At 44.3% G+C, this 21,516-nt stretch overlaps 1 protein-coding gene across 1 annotated transcript in view; it reads left to right on the forward strand.

Moving 5' to 3' along the window:
* The first annotated feature begins 629 nt into the window (after positions 1–629).
* Positions 630–21,516, forward strand: part of RIMS3 (regulating synaptic membrane exocytosis 3) — a 32,890-nt gene continuing 12,003 nt past the window's right edge. Inside the window, exon 1 of the mRNA XM_063312055.1 lies at positions 630–882. Within this exon, the coding sequence (XP_063168125.1) occupies positions 663–882 (220 nt within the window). The 5' untranslated portion in view covers positions 630–662. The remainder of the gene's footprint in view (positions 883–21,516) is intronic.

A 21,516-nucleotide genomic window follows, 5' to 3' on the forward strand; every position in this document is an offset into this window, starting at 1 on the left:
ACAATGCGTTGGCTTGAAAACCAATCCCAAGGGCTGGGATCATAGTCAACCACAAGAACAAACCACGGTTAAAACTAACCATGTATTATGCAAATGCACCTGTTGGGTCTGATCTGCTGAAGCATTTGGTGCACACCCAAACATTTTTGTGCAAAGCTAAAGTATTGTTCTAGAAAACAGTGAATTGTCCACAATGATTGGCTTTGACCCTGCCCCCCAACCAAGTGAGAAGCCATAGATCAGTGTTTCTCAACCTCAGGAACTTTAAGGTGGAAATTCAATTCCCAGGATTCTGGGAGTTGAAGTCCACCCATGCTGGCGGGAGAATTCTGGGAGTTGAAGTCCACCCATGCTGGCAGGAGAATTCTGGGAGTTGAAGTCCACCCATGCTGGCGGGAGAATTCTGGGAGTTGAAGTCCACCCATCTTAAAGTTTCTGAGGTTGAGAAACACTGCCATAGAGTGTTTGGAACAGCCTTTGAAAACTTCCCACCTGTTCAGAGAAGACATAGTGACTTAAATGTGATTTGTTGTTCAGCCCAAAGCAGTGTGTCTGCCTCTATGGTCAACCAAAGGACCACCTTCTCCTGCTTCATGTCTCCTGGTCTTCTCTTGCAGCTTCACCCAGCTGGCCAGCAGCCAGCGAGGTCCCCCCAGGCGGCCATGCTAAATGGGGAGACGAGCTCCTCAGCAGCCAGGAATGTGGTCCGCAGCTCCAGCATCAGTGGAGAAATGTACAACCTAGAGAAGACTAATGGTGGCAGTTCTGATTCGGCAAGCCTCTCTTCCACTAAAAAGCGGCGATCCAGCCTGGGGGCCAAGATGGTGGCTATTGTGGGGCTGTCACAGTGGAGCAAGAGCACAATGCAGCTGAACCATCCTGGTAAGCAGCTTCATGATCTGGGTTTTCCCTTTGCTGGAACAATTCTCTGCTCTGTCTGGTCAGTCTGCAGGTCTTTAGGTTGGTTGATCCAAGAACTGGAACCACACGTCATCCCCAGCCATAATGTGCTTGGTTTGGCTTTGGCTTGGCGCACTGTAGGAACCAAGCTACTCTGGGTTGTGAATTCTGGCCCCTCTGAAGGCCCTGCCACAAATCTTCAGCACACAGGTATCTTTGGTTGGATTCACATGTGATATTAAACTATCATGTGGTTCCTTTAAGCCTGCTTTTCTCTACCTTTTGACCTTGGAGGAACTCTTGAAATATTTTCCAGGCCTTGGGGAACCCCTGCCCATTCAGTCTCAAATAGAGGCCAGACGTTTCAAAATTACGATATCCGTTTTGTGTGTAAGCCTGTATAGGAGCAGTGTTCTTAAACTAAAAATAAAGAACAAGATGTACCTCTTCAATGTGAAGTTGCCCGAATTTGAAATAATTTTTTTAAATAAATCGTGATCTCCCAGGGAACCCCTAGTGACCTCCTGTGGAACCCTAGGGTGCCACAGAACCCTGGCGGAGAAACCCTACTTTAAGCTTTGGCTCAGTGTGTTGTAGGAGCAAAACCATTGGCTTATAATGGTATGGCATTAAATTATGAAAACCTAGCAGCCTGTGGTCTTCTCAGTAAACTAAGATCAACCAAACCAGAACTTAAAAGATGATGTGTAGACTCAACTTGAGTGAGCTTTTTCAGTCTTTCTGCTTTCCACTCTTCCCAAATGCAAGTTGAATATACCTCAAGTTTAACTGATGGGGAGGCCAACCTGAATCTAAGATGACTCCTGCACTTCACTCCATAAGATACAATTGGAAAGGAAAAAAAAAAATGAGCAACAGGTTGCTTGACTCACATCAAAAGTTTTTATGCAGTCTCAGAAGGCCTCAACAAACATAATGGGCTTTTAACACATTACAATTGTTAATTGATAAGGTACTTATAATCTGTCTCACGTGTGACCTGCATCTGTATAAGCAACCTGCCTTCTCTACTTTTCCTCCCTCCCCCCACCTCCCCCCCACCTCCCCGTTTAAATCCTATGTTGGTCTTGCCATTTTATGCATCAGATGTGAGCTGCAGTTCAAGAAAACTTCATGCCATTTCATAAAATTAGTTAGTTGGAAAAGGGGCTACTCCCTCTGATTTTTTGCCACCATAGACTGACAAGGTTCTCCTCCTACAAAGGAACCCTAATTTACCATTTTAAAGGTAAATTATTTAGGGGAACATAGCTATCTTTCTTTCAAGTAACAGTTGTATTAACAAAGGATTATACAGGTGAAATGCAAATGAGATGCAGAAGATACTCAGTTATTAAAAGCATTAAGTTCTTATGGTCTCCTCCGTTATTGCTCATGCCCAGTGATAGTATTGTTTGGTTTACGACAGTAAAATTATTTTTAGTAATTGAGTCTTGACTGTGCTCAAGAGCAGGCATTTAAATCTAGCTCTCCATAGTGGCCATAAAAATGGTGAGCCTTCCACATTTTGAAAACGGGGCATCTGTTAATGCAACTTTGAATGGCTTTAGGATTTTTGTTGTTGTTGCTCTTTCCAAGTTGTGTGTCCTTTTCCACACCAACAGAACGTTCTTTGCATCTCCAAGTGGGGTCAGAGAGAGTCCTCCTCAAAATCTTAGGGAGCCATAACTAGATTTGAGGGCCCAGTGGACCAATTTATGTTTTGCTACTGTACAGCCCATCTGTCCTCCTCTTGACTGTGCTCGCATTTTGTCCTTTTTTCCTGCATGCAATGGTTCTCCTTGAAAAAAATCCATGCTGCTGTTTTCTACCCAGCAGACCATGAATGTGTTTTTGCTCTTGCTGAGTTGTGAGCATCAGGATCAACTGACACTAGCTGGCACCATGCTTGGCAAACCATTGCTTTCTCCCAGGGAATTTGGAAAAGTTAGAAGGTTAACGGACAGCTCACAGCCCGTCTACCACCTGCACTTTCCATGCCAGAAGAGTGATCAAATTATGATCATTTAAGAAGGGGAATCCCATTCCTCTTGTAACCACCAAGATTTGATGGAGAAAAACACAATTGTTTTACCCAGTCAACCATGTGATTGAGATGCAAACCTTAGGTTTTAATCCCATGTTCGCTGCCCAGGATCACAGTTATGAGATGGGCAGCTATATAAAACAGTATAATAAATAAATGAATACGTAAATGAAGTTTCATGGCCCCAAAATTTGGAAGAAAACTCTGTACTTACTCCAGTAGAGACACCCCTGAGTGTTGGTGCAATCAATGTTATTTGCAGCTGATCTGTTTGTTACTCACGTATTCAAACCACTTTTATTCTGCTGTTTCATGTTTAAGATGGCACACATACAACATATGAAAATAGGGATTTTGATTAAAAGAGAAGGAAACCGAACACACTTAACCAGGTTAAAGACCTAGCAGCTGCATCGTATAACATCTAAGATTGATGAGCTTTAATCATGGTTATTTTTCTGGTAGCTTAACATGTTACAGTGTGTGAACCTCGGCCATTAAGTTACTTGCAGGTGGGCTCATTCAGAAACTAAGTGAAGCATGAACACAACCAATCGGTCACCCACACAATATACACCCACGCAAATATCCAGCAGAAGGTAAACATGAACCCTTTCTCCAGTGTCCTAGCCCCCTAGGTCATGATATAATCCAACACAACTGAAGGTATTCAGGTTGGGGAAATATTTTGTAGAACTGAAGGAGGTTTCTCTTGGGACAGACCACAATCCCATCACGTCTTACATCCACTTAGCAGTAATAGCAGGACATTTGCTTACCTGTGATGGTTACCATGCATTAACAAACCCCTCCTTTTCCTGATACTTTGTTTAACCCCCTCTAAACAATAATGCTCAACAGAGGGTGTCAAAACGTTCCAAAGGCCTCACAGTGGCAGGAGAGAGCACATAAAGGCTGCAGAATTGAAGGAGGCAGGCAAGGAGTGCCAACAAGACATTACTTGCCAGTTATCCATATGATTCAAAAATGGTAGGACCAACTCTCATAAGGCTGAAGCAGCTTCTCTTCTTCCTGAACAAGATGAAGTGCATCTTTACTTGGAAACCCTTCAAGCAAAGCAGTAGAGGTGAGAACATCAGGCCTGCTGAGAGTTCCCATTCCTTCTGAAATGACAAACTGCAAACTGAGGTTAAAGATAAGTCCTTTTCTTCAGAGATCAAAAACTACCGTGCTGCCTTGGCATATCTGAAAAATTATGTTCTTCCTTTGTCTTCATTTTCTTATCTGTCCTCCTTCCTTCACTGTTTTTTACAAAGGGCAGTGTGTGCAGTTAGCACACCATCCTTTGCTGCTTTTCTAGTCAGTGATACTACACTCATATGTGACATTTCAGATACAGTAGCTAAGAAGAAAGTGCAAAAGCTGGCTTGCAGCTAAACCTCAAACCAAGATTATGGCAACCAGCTTGATTGATAACTGGCAAAGAGAGGGAGAAAATGTAGAGGCAGTGAAAGACTTTGTATTCCTAGGTGCGAAGATTACTGCAGATGCTGACTGCAGTCAGGAAATCAGAAGATGCTTAATCCTTGGGAGAAGAGCAATGACCAATCTCGATAAAATAGTCAAGAGCAGAGACATCACACTGACAACAAAGGTCCGCATAATTAAAGCAATGGTGTTCCCTGTAGTAACATATGGCTGCGAGAGCTGGACCATAGGGAAGGGAAGGCTGAGCAAAGGAAGATTGATGCTTTGGAACTGTGGTGTTGGAGGAAAATTCTGAGAGTGCCTTGGACTGCAAGAAGATCAAACCAGTCCATCCTCCAGGAAATAAAGCCAGACTGCTCACTTGAGGGAATGATATTAAAGGCAAAACTGAAATACTTTGGCCACATAATGAGAAGACAGGACACCCTGGAGAAGATGCTGATGCTAGGGAGAGTGGAGGGCAAAAGGAAGAGGGGCCGACCAAGGGCAAGGTGGATGGATGATATTCTGGAGGTGACGGACTCGTCCCTGGGGGAGCTGGGGGTGTTGACGACCGACAGGAAGTTCTGGCGTGGGCTGGTCCATGAAGTCACGAAGAGTCGGAAGCGACTGAACGAACAAACAACAACATGAATAAAATGAATCTCAGAGCAGGAATATGGGGTGTGTAAGTCTGCAACTATCATGGATGACTTACTAGGAGAAGCGGAAGGCCTGTTATGCACCTGAAAAAGGTGCGCAACATGATTTGAATGAAGAATTCTGCATCGGCCTCAGGCTGCTTAGTCGCTGTCAGCCACTCCCATTCCTGAGTTACCAGAACTGTTTCACCCCACCCCTGTTGTTTCAAGTCTTAGAGAAGCTTCCACCAAATTCTTGGGGAGTCTTGACAGTTTGAAATGAATTACTGAGATGGCATCTTCATTTTGACTGGGATGGCTTTGAAGCGTCAAAGACATCACAGAAAAAGATGACTTTTTAGAAGGAATTTGGGTGAAAGAGACCAAACCGTTACTATAAAGATGGCATTCTGGATTCAATTCCACCCTCTCTCTCAGCCCGTCTCTATTCCAAGGGATGGTGTCTGCTGCTCAACTCAGCGTTGGCTGTGAGGGAAAATAAGAAAGACGTAGCAAATAGTAGTTGTAGTGAGTTCTTGTATAAGGGGTAAAAAGAAGAATAGCCAGTATTCTTTTGTGATTCAGTCTTCTGTGCTTAGTATTACTAATCTATAGAAGAAATCATTACATGGAGTTACTGAAGGGGCTTGGGAAATGCTTTTCTCAGAATTAAAGAGGCTTGTCAGCTGTTCAAGCTTCAAGAAAAATGTATGTGCTCAATGTATTTAGGAGGGGAAAAGCCCCCCTCCTCAGTATGAAGAGACAATTATAATCTTGGTGACTTCCCTTGCATTATTCTGTTCTGGTTCTGGTTGGCATTTCATGGCTCAGCTGTTATTTGAAAAGAAGTTTATTCGGAGCCTTATTAGACTTGTGCATTTGAAATGCTTCCAAAAGGTTGTAATTATGTTCAGAAAAGCTAAGAAAAGAAATAGGGGAAAATCATAAATAGAGAGGTGGAAAATGATAAGAATCCATGCTAATTCAGCTAGATAGTGATGCTGGGAAATAATTTGGGATATTAACAAAGAAACAAACAAAACCCTTTGATGCATTTTGACTGTATGGAAGAAAGAACAGCGAAGGCTGTTCTTTGACTGTTTGAAATATATTTTTCAGCTTTTCTGCAACTAGTACTTTCTAAAACAACAGGCATTTATTCATCGCAGTACGTGGCACCCCCTACAGTACCTGAAAAAGCTAGAGGAGATCACGCTGATTAATATGGGGAGGAGAGGCCATCAGGAAATACAGGGCTTTGGCTAGAGTGGAAAATTAGGGAAAAGAAAGAAATCCAGAAGAATGCAATGGCAAACCATTCCCATACCACAGAGGATTGCAAATGTTGGCAAAGGAACGCTAGAACCATAGCAGAACTGCTAAGAATAATGAAAGAGAAATAAATAAAACATGATAATAAATATTGTATTAAAAATAATAAAATTATAATTTTTATAATGATGATTGACTACTGTAGTGCCAATCACAGACAAGAAACACGTATCAAATATACCTTCTGAATGATCAAAATGGTCATCTATTTTATCTCCGTAGTACAATAATCAGAGCTGGGCTGCTTTAGCAATTTCCAAGCTCCAGATAAAGATGGAAATAAAGATGTCCCTTGCCAAAGCTGCTGAGTGAATTTGTAACAGAAGTGAATCGGCCATTTAGTCTGCGTATGTGTGTTTTTGTGGTCACATGCCTGATTAAATCGCAACCATCATCTGCTTAACAGAGGACGAGGCAGTAATGAGAGTCTCTCCTTTTTTTCCCCTACAAACTGGAGTGGGGAAAAAAAAAAAGAAATCCACAGTGCCATGATTAGGCTGGGAAAGGAAGCCTTACCCGTTTGTGACCTGTTCATCTTGGTTTTCCAGCATAAATATACTGCATGGTGTGGTGAAAACAGAAGCATCATGGATATAGAATATCTAAAGAGGCCTCATTTTGCAGTGTTTATTTAGGACGTTGTCTTGATCATGGACGAATTAAGAGTGTTTTGTTCTGTTTTAGTGCTTTCAAGTCAGTTTTGACTCTTGGCAATTACCTGGACTAGTCCCTGCAGCTTTCTGGGGACAACATTTTCAGAAGTGGTTTGCCTTTGCCGCCTTCTTAAGGCTGAGAGAGAATGGCTGGCCCAAGGTCACCCAGCTGGCTTCATGTCGAAGGTGGGACTAGTCTCCTGGCTTCTAGCCCAATGCCTTTAACCACTACACTGATTCTCAGATTAAGAGTCAGCATTTCCCATGACACTTCTAAGTAGTTTAACCCTATGTAACACTAAATATGCTCAGGACTCAATGGAACCCCTTGGATTGCTTGACTGTCAACTGACTCCATTTAGTATTTAGTATTCCCATGATGCATTCTTGCCTTGTCCCCACTTGAGTCAGTTAAGGATGTCATGGGAATAAGGCCAGTCTCTCTCAGACTCTCAGAACCCTTGCCAAACAGGCAGTGTTCACACAATACAGTTGACCTGGTGAATGAATGAATGAACTGAATCAATCCATTTTCTTGTTCATACATAAACTAATCCAATGAACTGATTAATCCAGTCTTAACAGTTGCCATATTTAGCATGCTCCAGCATTCTAAGTGTGCAGCGGATCCTTTAGGCTACTCTACCTTAATATCAGGGCTGAAGAATCCAAGGCCTAGGGCCTGATATGTCCCCCAAGCACTTTATTGCAGCCTTTGTTCATTCTCCCCCATTATCTGTGCCTTTTAAAACTCCACAGCTAATGGCCAAAAATCAGTAGCACACTTTCCCACCTTGTAATATCTCATTTTAATTTTAAATCAGAGATGGACTGGTTCACAGTCCCCATATAGCTCCCCAGCTCCAATGTGGTGACTTCGGGGAAACCCCAGATTGCATTGTCAAAACTCAGTGGCTAAACGGCTGATTTTAAGCTGCCCAGTGGTCTGGCTTGGAGGAGGGGGGCTTAAAGGGTCCAAAATCAGCGCATTTGTAGCTATGATTAGTGCCTCTATTTGATCTTCCCTATTTCCCTGACTTTGTGACGCTGTCGGTTAGAATTCAGTTGAAAGGAAGAGAGTGGGAAAGGATTCAGGTTCAAGCAGTATCCGAAAGAGCCGTTATCATGAACATAGAGGGTCCCAATAGCCTTCCAGCTCTACCCCAATCTTCTTACATCTCCATTTGGGAAGTTCAGCACCATGGACAGGGCAACACACTACCACAATTGAAAGGTGATTGGGGAGATGAGTAATTCTGTTTTTCTTTTTAATGCTTAAGATGATGGGAGTTCAAAACTGCTGTCCTGTCAGGCTAGCTCCATGTCAACGGGCATCTTCCTCGCCTTCACAGCCCACTGAATTGGCAGATTCAAGATACCTACAGCTTGCAGACACAATGGGAACTGAATGATATCTTAGTTCTTACCCAGGGGCTGTGTGACTGACGTAGTACTTGAGAATAAAGATGGAATATACATGGTACTAAGCATCCAGGGATTTTACTTCCAAACTGAGCTTTCAAATTTGTCTAGGCTATAGCCATTTCTTTCATGACAACAGAAGAATTATGTATTAAGAAATCTCGTCTGGCATCTGTTTATATTGTTGTTGCAGGCAGCTGAGGACATTTTGCTATTGAACAGCACAGCTCCATGAAAGATAGATGCCTCCAGATTATAGATTTGCAGACAGTTACAAAGAGTACCACAGGCTGCAAGAAGAACCAATCCATCAGTCCTGGAACAAATGAAGGCTGATTTTCCCCTGAGGCAAAAATCAGCAAAGAAAAACTCACATACTTTAGGGCATGTAATAGGAACAAATGGTCGATTAGAAGATACAGTGATGCATGGCAAAGTTGAGGCAAGTGGAGGAAAAGCAAAGCAGATGGATGGACAGGATCAAAGAGATGATGAAAATGTCTTTGAAAGAGCTGTGGGTTATTACCAGAGGAAGGTCAAGATGGCAAGCATTGACCCTTGCAGTCAATGGGTGTCAAGTACAATTCCATGGCATCTCAGCAAGTAATATCCAAACGGATCAAGTTGTTTTGGTGCCTTAGATAGGAATTCCCTCTAGAATGTCTCTCTCCCTGGCTGTAAAATACTAAAGCTAACACTAAAACCCAAAACATTATTTTCTGCGTGTCCATCAGCTGCCAAACTGGCCCCTTATTTCTCTGAATGGTCCCTGTGGGTAGTAGAGAGTATGACATTGTTGTAAGCCTAATTTTATTGATAAAATAGACAATGAACATTGAGTGCGCACAGGTTTTCCTGCAAGGGGAAGGGGGAACTCTGCTAATCAGAGAGAATTCTTACAGGCACTTCATCTTAGACCAAATCCAGCCTGATGCCATCGCTCCAGTTTTCTGCCCGATTAATTCCAAATCTGAAGACCAACTGCTTCATATACGTTGCCTGCCTGCCTCCCCTCCCAAGATAAGCATTTCTGCAGCTGACCTGTGTAGTGTACAAATGGGAGTTGAAGTCCACACGTCTTGAAGTTGCCAAGGCTGAGAAATGCCGCTCTTGTTGGAGCATGGCTCACAGAGTTCAGAGGCTGCTGCTGTTCAGGTTATGATCAGTGGAGATGAGTCACCCCACAGAAAACCGGAGGAGATGCCATATCAGATTAGTCTACTGGCCTCTCCCGTGGCCTTCCCTGCAACAATTGCTTGCTTCAGGATCAACACAATGGTTGTTGCTGTTCCACAGTGCCATTTGCTGTAGTGCTGGTAGTATGAGAGCGGTCAGCCTCCAGCAGGTCCTCTCTTGACCTTTAAACGAATTGAAAGCCCTACGTGCTGTGATGATCTGGCAGAACATTTCCCACAAATGTTTCTCAGAGGACTGTAGATCAAACCTAGGAAAGACAGAAGAACATGCATTTTGGACATTCAATTAATTTATTTATTTTTATCCTGCCTTTATTGTTTTTATCAATAACTCAAGGCGGGGAACATAGCTAATACTCCTTCCTCCTCCTGTTTTCCCCACAACAACAACCCTGAGAGGTGGGTGGGCTGAGAGGGAGGGATTGGCCCAGGGTCACCCAGCCAGCTTGCATGTCTAAGGCGGGAGTAGAACTCTCCTACCACACCTGATTGGCTCTGGGGCTGAGAGAGAGTGACTGGCCCAAGGTCACCCAGCCAGCTTTTGTGCCTAAGGCGGGACTAGAACTCTCCTACCATGCCTGATTGGCTCTTGGGCTGAGAGAGTGTGGCTGACCCAAGGTCGCCTAGCCGGCTTTCGTGCCTAAGGCGGGACTAGAACTCTCCTACCACACCTGATTGGCTCTGGGGCTGAGAGGGAGGGACTGGTCCAGGGTCCCCCAGCTGGCTTTTGTGCCTAAGGCGGGACTAGAACTCTCCTACCACGCCTGATTGGCTCTTGGGCTGAGAGAGAGTGGCTGGCCCAAGGTCGCCTAGCCGGCTTTCATGCCTAAGGCGGGACTAGAACTCTCATACCACACCTGATTGGCTCTGGGGCTGAGAGGGAGGGACTGGTCCAGGGTCCCCCAGTTGGCTTTTGTGCCTAAGGCAGGACTAGAACTCAGAGTCTCCTGGTTTTTAGCCTAGTACCTTAACCACTTAAGCTTGAGGGTTCACATTACTATAGTCACTGTGCCTTTCTATTGTGCAAAACAAGGTCCCCTCTATAGGTCAGCATTCCCCAATTTGGAATCCCCAGGTCAATTCAGCTACAGTGTAATGATTGCCTATTCCAAAAAAAGGAGTCTTTACGTGACAGATAAGCACAAGGCTTTAATTGTCCTTGCTCATTGCCTTGCAATAAGAGGGCACCAATAGAAAAGTCTGAGGCATCGACTTGCACCACAAATGGTTTGTCAGGATCGGGGTGTTGCAAGATTGGTTCAGAGGTAAACAGTCGCTTGAGTTGGTCAAACGCCTGTTGACAAGCAGGCGTCCATTTTAGGAGTGCCCCTGGATTCTTTGATTTGCGGGTGTCTCCCACACCCTTTGTTTTGAGTAATTCGGTTAGGGGTAAGGCAATCTCAGCAAATTTTTCCAAAAATGGACGATAAAAATTCGCAAATCCGAGAAACGATTGCAGCTGTTTGCGTGTGCGTGGGGGCTCCCATACTAAAACAAGTCTGCATCCTCCACCAGCTCTGCTACTGTCGCTTTCAGCTTCCTCGGTGCCACTGGTGATTTCCCCCCCGATCTGTCTCTCCGTTCCTCTGGCTTCCTGCGGGGACATGCAGCTGCCAGGTGCCCCTCCTTACCACACCGCAGGCACAATCCTTTGGCAAAACGGCTTTCTTTTTCTTCTTGCCACGACCGTCTCACTGGTTTGCTAGCAGTAGCTGCTGGCCTTGTAGGTTTCCCCATCGCTTGTTGTTTGGGACCTCTTTTAGTTTGAGTATACTTAGCTTGGGCTTGCTCAACCTTCGCAGCCAATTGTATCCACTCATACAGCGTTGCTGGGTCGTCCCGTACAACCGCCCATCGTAGTATATCTGGTCTTAGTCCATCTTTGAACATCTCTACAAGGGTGGTGGCAGACCAATCCTGTACTTTGCCGGAGAGTGCTTGAAACTCCAGCGCATAATCCGAGACTGATCTGGAGCCTTGAACCAACTCCCTTAGGGCTACCTTTGCTTTTTCCTCAGCTAGAGGATCACCAAAATGCATTTTCATTGCCCACATGAAATCATCAAAGCAATCCAACTCCAAAGCGTCCATGTCAACCAGTCTCACGAACCAGTCTGCTGCCCTCTCCTCTAGTTGGGTCGCGACAGCATTAATCTTAGCCCGCTCAGAACGAAACACGCTCCCAAACTCTTCCATATAGCTGTGTGCATTCGTCAAAAAAAATGACAGCTTTGTGGGATTCCCATTAAACTTCACATTAAAGTCTCGATATCGGACCCGGGTTGGGCTATCGTGTCTCTTTTTGTGCTTAGCCCTTCGTGGCTGTGGTGGCTCTTCCTCCTGCCCCTCTGGCGCTATTTCTTGAGCCTCTGCCAGTCGAAGTTTCACACATCTCCCCCCCTCCCGGCTCCGTCCTCTCTCCTTCTGCTCCCTACTTGGGGAAGGTAAGGAGGCTTTCTTTGGAGGCCTGCTCGGCGGGGGCCCTCCCCCCCAATATTTCCGTTGCTTTCCCTGTTTGTCTACGGGGGAAGGGGGGGTTGGGGACGCGGAGGTGTCAGGAGAGTCACTACCTTCTTCACCTCCCATCTTTTCCTTTTTCTGAGTGTCCCTGGTAAAGGTTAACTTTGCCAACAAATCCTCTATGGATTTCATCCTCGCCTCCAGCTGCTGGGATTTCTCCGTCTCCATCTCCGTAGGTGTCACTGCTCTTGTCCTTTTGGTGATCTGCACGGTCGGAAACAGCGAGGAATACACCGGCTTGGCTGGGGCTGGTGGCGACCCATACAAGGGTCCCTCCGTCTTCTTGACTACCACTGACTTCACTGCCTTCTCCGTATCGCAACTGGAATCCGTTGCCTCGGAGAGGTCATCCGACCCTGGCGTGAGAGTCCCCTCTCTCCGCGGTCCCATGGGCTCTTGTTCCCCACCTCTGGAGAGCTGACTTTCCCCCGAGCCGGTGGTTGAGGTTGGGGCAGTTTCAGTCATCGCTAATTAAACTCCTCACAGGAAACTGGATGGATGCTAGCAGACTGATATTAAAGATTCTCAGCTTTATGTAATGATTGCCTATTCCAAAAAAAGGAGTCTCATCAGTAATTACTAGAGAAAACTAATTTATTGAATGAATAGTATGCAAAGTACGAAGAAAGCTGAGAATGAGCAAAAGCGCGCCAATTACAAACTTAAAAAGCCTTGCTCCCGTTGCGAACCCTCCCCTCAGGCTAGCATAGCAACCACCCACCCCAGATGCTAGCAACCGTTAGAATCGGCCTGAGAAAGTAACCTTGAACAGCAGAGATAACCCAAACATACATTCCAGAAGATCACAAGTCAGCACAAAGGAAATTTACCAGCGTGGCCAGGCAGGCACGCAACTGCAGATATGACATGTGAAACGTTACGAGGAACCATAAACATCGGAACGGGAACATGACATACAGCTCCCATCATCCACCTTTTCCGACAATGTCAGATTGAGACAAAAGATCTTCATTTTTGTTGAGCACACTTGGTGGAAGAACCTCAGATGCCTTCTGGAGTGTGCCCACACTGGGATGTCTCTCGAATGGGCCAAACTCTGCAATGAGATCGTGAAATCAGCTTTATGTAACAAGACATTGAAAGAAGGTGGGGACTTTTTTAAAAAAATAATTACCTAGAGTGTTAATATCCTTGTTCATAAATTACTGAAAAGCATTGTATAAAAGCCTGGATTGATCAAAGAAAAAAAAATGATGTGAGCCTGTGAAAGTAAGAAAATAAATGGGAAGGTCTGAATGAAGGTGGTCTGATTTTTTCGAGTGGAGTTTATAAACACATGCAGGAAAGGGAATATGTAGGTTTAATTAGGAATTGCAGGTCTGAAAATATGTTTAAAAAGAATGCATTGGTGTCTTCTAGTTTTTGTATGTGTAAGAAGATAGGAATCCACAGGTTGATGACCGTGGTATGTTGTACTCCAGTAAAAGTGACAATGGAAGAACAAGATATGAACTTGGAGCAAAACTGTGTAACACCTGGATGAATGTGATCCAGGGGAAAATTGTATGGATAAGCAACTTGAATGGACGCGTGGGAATGAGAAAAAAGAGTACAGAAAAAGTGATTAAACCATGTGGAAATTCAAGAATGAATGAAATGGGGGCTGCTTGATGAGTATCTCCTTAGAAAAAGGTATATGTTCAAACGTGCATAAATATATGACACAAGAATGAGTATAAATCTAAAAGCCTTATGATTAGAATGAAAAATTAAAAGAATTAGTGAAGGATGATGGGAGGTTCTTACTGTAGGGTAGCTCATTGGTAGTGTCAAGAGTGGATCTTGCAAAAAAGATGACATGGAAGAAAAGAAAGTAAATGAGAGAAACTAGAGTGAAAATACTAGAAAGAAAAGGAATGAGTGTGTATGAAAAAGTATTAGAAGAGACAAGACTTTTCCAACAGATTGAATGGAAGGTGGAACTAAAGAGGATGTGGAAGTTACTTGGAATAAAAAACAAAGAATTATGTCACAGGACACCACAAACATGTGCAGCGTTACACTAATGGAAAGCATAAAAAAGGATGCTTGGTGAAAAGATGAGGTGGAAGAGGCTGTGGATAAGGAAAAAAAACATACAAGAGAACAGTGGTTGCAAAGGAAGAGAATGAGAGAAAGATGTACACAGAGAAAAAGCTTCAAAGAATGTATTCAAAGGAAGAAAGGAGTGGGTGAGATTAAAGAGGCAGAGAAAATGCAGAGCGATTTTGATGGAAATACCCCCCCCCCCAAAAAAAAAAAGTTTTGGAAGCAGGTGAAGAGGGCTAAACAAGAGTCTCCAGAGTGAGTGGAATGAAAAATAACTCTGATGAAATCACTGGGGATAAAACAAAAGTGAGGGACTGTTAGCAGAAGTATTTTAGAGACTTGTATGGGAACAATCGTGACAGAGTGAAGTTGAAACAAATATTGTAAACGTTAGCATCCAAGAAAAAAAAAAGATGGGTGGCGAGTCCTCAATGCTGAGGGAATGTAGAAGAACGATGGGGTTTCAGGAGTAGATGGCATGACTGAAGAAATATGAAGCATGAAGGTGGTTTGTTGATGGTGTGGCTGTGTGACTTGTTCCTGCTCCCAGTGACTGGAAGAATGTTGTTCTTGTTCTCCTGCAAAAAAATAAATAAAGATAGCAAGACTGAATGCAAAAGCTACAGGGGATTAGTTTCTTACGTGTGCCAGGGAAGGAGGTTGATATAATTCTGATCAAAAAGAGAGAGCAAGTAACAAGGAGCAGAACTTGGGAAGGGCGGTGCTGCTTTATGCTGAGCCAGTGGTGTGTGTGCGTGTAGACCAGAGTTTTTCTCTTCATTGGGTCATTGACAAATTATGAATGTGGGAGATTTTATTGCACATTTGATTTACACAAGGTATATGGTAAAGGAAATGGACTTGAATTATAGAAAGTTTTATGTGTGAATATAAAGGTGGATGGCTGAAGTGTTCAGAGTGGTGTATGATAGAAGTAAAATGTGTGAGAATCAAGTGAATGCTTAGCCAATGGTTCAGCACTGAGCAGGAAGTAAGACGAGAATGTGTGATGGTTCTGTCTTTATGGATAAATATGTAAGGAATGCTTGTGGTGGTGATAGAGGCGTGTTGGTTGGAGATGTGAATATACATGTACTTTAATATGCAGATGATGTGATGTTGTTGGCAGGGTACCTGAATGATTTGCAGTGGAAGTTAGATGATGCAACCAGGAATGTAAATCTGGAAATGAATGTATTGAAGACCAAGGTAGTCGGGTTTTTCTGGGAAAATAGAAGGATTGCAAGTTATATATAAATGGTGAAAAATTAGCAGACAGATAAATCTGTTTATCTTGGTAAAATGTTTGCTAAAGACAGGGAAGCAAATGGACAGACTTAGAAAGGTAGTTAGTTGGTAGTAATTGTGTGAATAAAGAATATTTGTCAAAAGGCATGAAAATGATGGCGTACAGGATCTTGTTTCTGCCTTCTGCGTTCTATGAAATGAGAGTCTGATATGTTAGGAGAAACATAGAGGTAAGTTGGGTGCAGTGGGAATGAGTTACTTAAGAAGTGGTGTAGTGACAGAAGAAAAGAACAAGGTCAAGAATGAGTGGATGCTGAAGGACTGTGGACGGAATGCAGTAGTTAGTGACTGGCATGGAAGAAACCCTTTGTTCATAGCGAGAGCATGAATGAGGATCAAACTGCAAAACAAATAGTTGAAGGAAGAGTGAATGGGCAGAGCAGAAGAGGAAGACTGAGAAAGTTGCATTTGGATGGAGCTGATGATTTCCTAACAAGGGAGAGGTGTGAAGTTTAAACAACAAAGGGCGGTATCTGAGACAATGTATGGAAATGGTCCAAACAAGGTTGATTTGCAAGGGTGGAAAAGTAAGGAAAGGTCTAATGCAGTGTTCCTCAACCATGACAACTTTGAAATGTCTGGACTTCAGCTCCCAGAATTCCCCAGCTAGCATGCTGGGTTAGGGTTAGGCCAGCATGCTGGCTGGGGAATTCTGGGAGTTGAAGTCCAGACATCTCAAAGTTGCCAAGGTTGAGAAACACTGGTCTAGTGATTGGTGCTGATGTAAGCTAGTTGGGTGTTATTTCCTTTTCTTTTTCTTACCTCCTGCCTTTAATTTCATTGACTTACTTATTCCTTTTTTGCGCTTCTCATAATGTAGCTTATCTCCAAAGAAAATAGTGTGATGGGTATCCATGCATGTAGATGGAAATACATTTAATTAGTTACATCTAGCATTTGAAATAATAAGGACAACTAAAAGAGATACAATAATAATAATTACAGTGGCAATCAAGTACCATTGAACTCAGGGTTGGACTTACATAAGCACTTCAAATGCTTATTAAAATAACATGTATCCTTGAATTTCGGAGTATACTGATTTGTACACTAATCACATAAGCTGGTTCCCACTAGATGCAAAGGCCCAAGGTTAAAATTTACCAAGTTAAGCATGATGTAGAAATACAGCTGCTAGATTTGCATCTGACCTGTTTAAATCTGTTGTGTGAACACAGCCAAGATGATTAACTTCGAAATAGTGCATATGATTGCATGGGAAATAATCTGAAGCAAACAAGACCCACATTGTTAAAGCCACAACAGTTGTCAAGATTTTATTGCAAAAACCATCACCAGACTAAAATGCTCTGCTGCTTCTCTAAAATTGTCAGCCCTTAGGTCAGGTCAGGAGACAGCCAGGATTACAGGAATTCTAGTTTATTGTTGTAGGGTATGATAACAGAATCTTGAAAGCCTGTTAGAGTTTCCTCAGTCCCCTCTTATACCAAACAGAATCAAAGTGAGGTTATTTTGAGATTCATTCTCCCATTTTCCAGAACTGAGTTGTTTTTCCTTCCTTAATGGTTCCTCTGTTTCTTCCTCAAGGTTATCTCCACATTCCCCTCCAAAAATATGGATTAACCATTTCATATGGAATGTTCTTGCCATCCTCTTGACCGGGTGAGAGCTAGCAGTGAGCCTGCCAAGGCAAAGTCTGCTTAACCATGATTTATTGAATTGGTGGGTCAGAAACCATGGTTTACAAATAACAGTGTGGTTGGGACTGTTGCCTGATGGTTTCACACGGAGCGTGATCCTGGACCCTGACAAGTTGATATGGAAGGAGGTCATTTTGGAGATGTTAATAACGAGAGCCACCATAATGATCATTTGTAGATTAAAAAGCTGCTGAATTGGGGAGACTCAAGGTGGCTTCAGTTCCTTTACCTTGAGGAGGTAGCTGGCTCTTCTGTAGTTCCCACTCCCAATCCATGGATGCTCATCTTTGAGTCTCACAGTCTCGGCCCCTTTCAGTAGATAGATGGTACTATAATGGTGGAAGGAATTTCTTGGGCTGTCTTTTATTCCCTTGAAATTAAGCCTGGCAAAAAGCTGTTCTTCTTGACAGTGGGGAGAGTTCACCTTCTGCCTCCAAATTGGGGAGCAGCTAAATTCAGGGGTGAAGGAACAAATAAAGGGAGGCTTCCATCAGCAGAACTCCACACCTTTCATCCCACGCCTCTCTCTTCAGCATCCCAGGTTGATGCCCTTTGCTCCGTTCCTCCTCCTCAGCCTTCTTGATCCTTGGGGCCAGATGAGATTTCATAAATTGAGGGTTTCTAAATCCACCCTTGATGCCTCTCTCTGGTTGGCATCTGGCCCTGCAAATCTGCAGCCTACGGCCTTTCTCTGGGCTGCAGGAACTCTGCCAGATCTCTCTCCTGCCCCTGGGGACTGACCTGATGGAGGATGCAGGCACACAAATTAGTATTAGTGACTGGAAGGCTGGTTTTGCAAACAGGACAGAAAGAAGAAATGGGTTTGGGGGGGGAGGACAAGAAGAGGAAGAGTTGCCATGGCGACCTGTGAATGAGACACCGAGGTGCATGTGAAGTGTTGATTAGGAAAGAAATTGAGTGCCGAAGGGAGCTAAGATATTACCATTCCCTTCTTTGCTTTTGAATGTCTACACCACTCTGCTTGCTGTCTTCCATAGGCGTTCCTCATTGAACTGCCTGTAGGGTCTTGTGCCTTTAAGAAATCTGCCAAAACTTCACCTGCTAAGTAAGGAATGCTTAGGATCAATGAGTCTACATTTGTGCAAATCCAAGCGCAATGGAGAATCAGTAGGGAATCAACCCAGCTGGCCTGGTCCAGGGTCCTGATTTCTAATTCTAAGCTAGGTAACCTCAAGCCACCCAAACCCCAATTATCATAACGGCTGAAAATCAGCAGGGTGGCTTCCTGCTGCTTTGAAGTACGATGCACACCACATCTGGAGTGTAAGCCCCAAAGTAGGCTTGTTGGTGTTAAAGAGTGGGGCGGTGACAATCATGGAGTGGATGCTTTGATTGGTGGAAGATGGAGTGAGGCCAACGCTTGGAAGCCGCTTCACTCAGCCATATTCCTTTGATCCTTTCTCTGCAGCTCTCATTTTTTTAGCTCCTTCCAGCGCTTGCAACAGCTGGATTCTTCTGGAAATGCGAGACGAGGCTAAGCGGAGTTCAAAGCTGCATTGCCCAGATTAAAAAACATTGAAAATCTACCAGCGTCTCACCCAAACCTTGGAAAAACCTGCAAATCCCAGCCATCCTTGCATGTATCAACAACCCTATGTACTGTTTATCACAAAGGCCTTTATCTTCCTGTAAAATATTAAGGGCAACCCCTGATTTCAAGAGGTTGCCCAGTTCTAATGCAGAGTACCTCTCTGCCCAATGCTGGCTCTCTGGGGTGTGTTTTCCAGAGACAACGAGATGAGGGTGGAAGCTCTGGGCTGGGTGCAGGGTGGCCAGATGCAACAGAATGGGGGCTCGGGCACTTTCCATCCTTGCCTAGAAGCGAGCGTTTCAGCAAGCGTCACTTGCCATGCTCTTTTGGGCGCATTCGTTTGGACACAATTATTGAAGGTGTTTGTACATAGCCAACTGGGGTTTAATCAATAAGCCACCATTAAACCATGGTTTAGAACGAGGTGTGCACCTAAATAGGATGTCTGCTGCGCGAGCTGCATTGGGTGTCGGTGTGCTTCTGGGTCCAATTCAAGGTGTGGGTTATGACCTCCAGAGCCCTTCACGGCATGGGCCCAGGTTACCTGAGGAACCGTCTTGTCCCAATCACATCGACCCTTCCTGCCCGGTCTGGCAGGAAGGGCACGTTGCGGACCCCGTCGGCTAAAGAATTCCGACTGGCGGGGTCGAGGAGAGCCTTCTCTGCCGTGGCCCCCACCCTGTGGAACCTCTTGCCCCCCGAGGTGAGGTTGCACCCCCCTCTTCTGGCCTTCCAGAAGAGCGTCAAGGCCTGGCTCTGCCAACTAGCCTGGGGGCCCAAGAGTGATGGGCAGCACTGGGGGTGGTTGGTGGCTTAAGACGCTCTCTCCGCCTCTTAGTTTCCCGCTTCTATCTTCTATTTTTTTGTATTTTTTCTATCTTTATAATGGTTTTTATGACTTTTTTATTTGTAAGCCACCCAGAGTCACTTTTATAGTGAGATGGGTGATGTATAAATGATGATGATGATGATGATGTCTTGCTAGATGTTGCAGGTAGTGAGCCCTGGTAGAAGCAGTCAAGGTTCCTTTGCCTTTTGCGTTGCCACCTGATTAAGGAAATACCATCCTAGACCACCCTAATGCAACTGGAAGACGTGCTCATTGAACAGGTATGGGTTATTCAGGCTGGCTGCAAAGTTGGAGGACTCTCCGTCCTTCATGATAGAGGATTCGGCAATGTACTGACCTCAGTCCTGCCAGGATAAATCCACTGGCTGCAACCTGGTCTTCAGAGATCTGGAGGGGGGAAGCTACATTTCCCGGGAGATGGGCTCGCCCACTTCCTTGCTCTGCTTCAGGCTGTTGAGATGCTGCTGCCAGAGGCTGTGTTTGCAGCTGGAACTGGTTAAAATTAGATGTTTGGCTTAGGATTTCCAGGGGCCGGGCAGACATTCAGCCCACATGAGCTCCATAGCACCATTCACAGACAGCCTCATGATTTACTGTTGAGCCCCCCGATATTTGGAGTGAAGATGAGATGGAACAAGGCAACTTGAGGGCAATTTTAGCAGGAAAGGCAGCTTGCTTTATGAGGCATCCAAGCCCATCTAGCATGTTACAAGCTCCTTTACTTCAGTGCCGTTGTTGAGGTTTAACTGAGTTTTCATACTCAGTGGGATGTATGTTTGTGTGAAAATAAGCTCCATCAAGTTCTGATGGTCACAATAACAGCCAAGGTTTAACAGTCTTGTTGGGGAAAATGCTGGATTCCTATACCTTTTTGGCAGGACTGCTTGTATTGATGGTTTGTCTATTTCAGAAAGTTATACAAAAGATTGGGAATTCAAGTTGCATCCTCAGCACATTGAATGCAGCAGGTTCTAATCCAGTCCTTTATGTCAACCATGACATCATCTTCAAAAGCTTTTGCTGTAGCATCTCTAAGCCGGGAATTGATGCTGTGGGCCTCAGGAGTGCCATAATGTGCCTGGCTTCTCCCCAGGGGCATTGGTAGGATTCTCACTGGATCGATGATTTTTTTTTTTTTAAAGTAGCTGAAATCTTGCAAGCTTCACTGTATGAGAACATCCAATCTCATAATATTTCTAGCAAGACTGCAAAAATCACACAAAGTGTAAATAGTTATAGTAATAATACTTTTACTGTACCACCCTCACCCCTTATCCTGTGCCCTTGCAAACCATAGGCTGGGACCCATTGCTCAAGAGAATGCATAGGTTGGGAAGGTGTGATAGCATTGCACAGTCATATATGGTGAGTGCCAGATAGCTGATGGTTCTAATTCAACTGGGTTTTTTCATTGCTATGATTCTAGTGGGAGATGTCTGTGTGTGTGTGTGTGTGTGTGTGCACCTTTGCACCAGTTTTTGACTCCTGGCAACTGCCTGGACAAGTCCCTGCAATGTTCTTGGCAAGATTTGGGAAGTGGTTTGCCCTTGCCTGCTTCCTAGGGCTGAGAGAGAGTCCAAGGTCACCCAGCCGGTTTCGTACCTAAGCTGGGATTAGAACTCATGGTCTGCCAGTTTCTGGCCTGATGCCTTAACCACGACACCAAACTGACTCTCCAAACATCCCAGCAGAACCTTTAAAAGAGCAAGATAAAAAAATGGCAAAATCAGATATTATGTATTTCTAGTCCTTGTAACATTGAAGTTTGAAGGCAGAATATGGCAGATATGTCAAATATCTGGCCTTTGTACTTTGTAGGCCTTTTGCAGCTGCAGATTCATGTAAGCAAATTAGCTATCATTAAAATCTTCAGTTCTGGAGAGTTTCTCCTAAGTGTATGAAGTCCCCTCCCTCCCTCTCTCTCTCTCTCTCTCTCTGGGTGTGTGTGTGTGTGTGT

The sequence above is a fragment of the Candoia aspera genome, chromosome 10, assembly GCF_035149785.1.
Source record: "Candoia aspera isolate rCanAsp1 chromosome 10, rCanAsp1.hap2, whole genome shotgun sequence".
NCBI lineage: Eukaryota > Metazoa > Chordata > Lepidosauria > Squamata > Boidae > Candoia > Candoia aspera.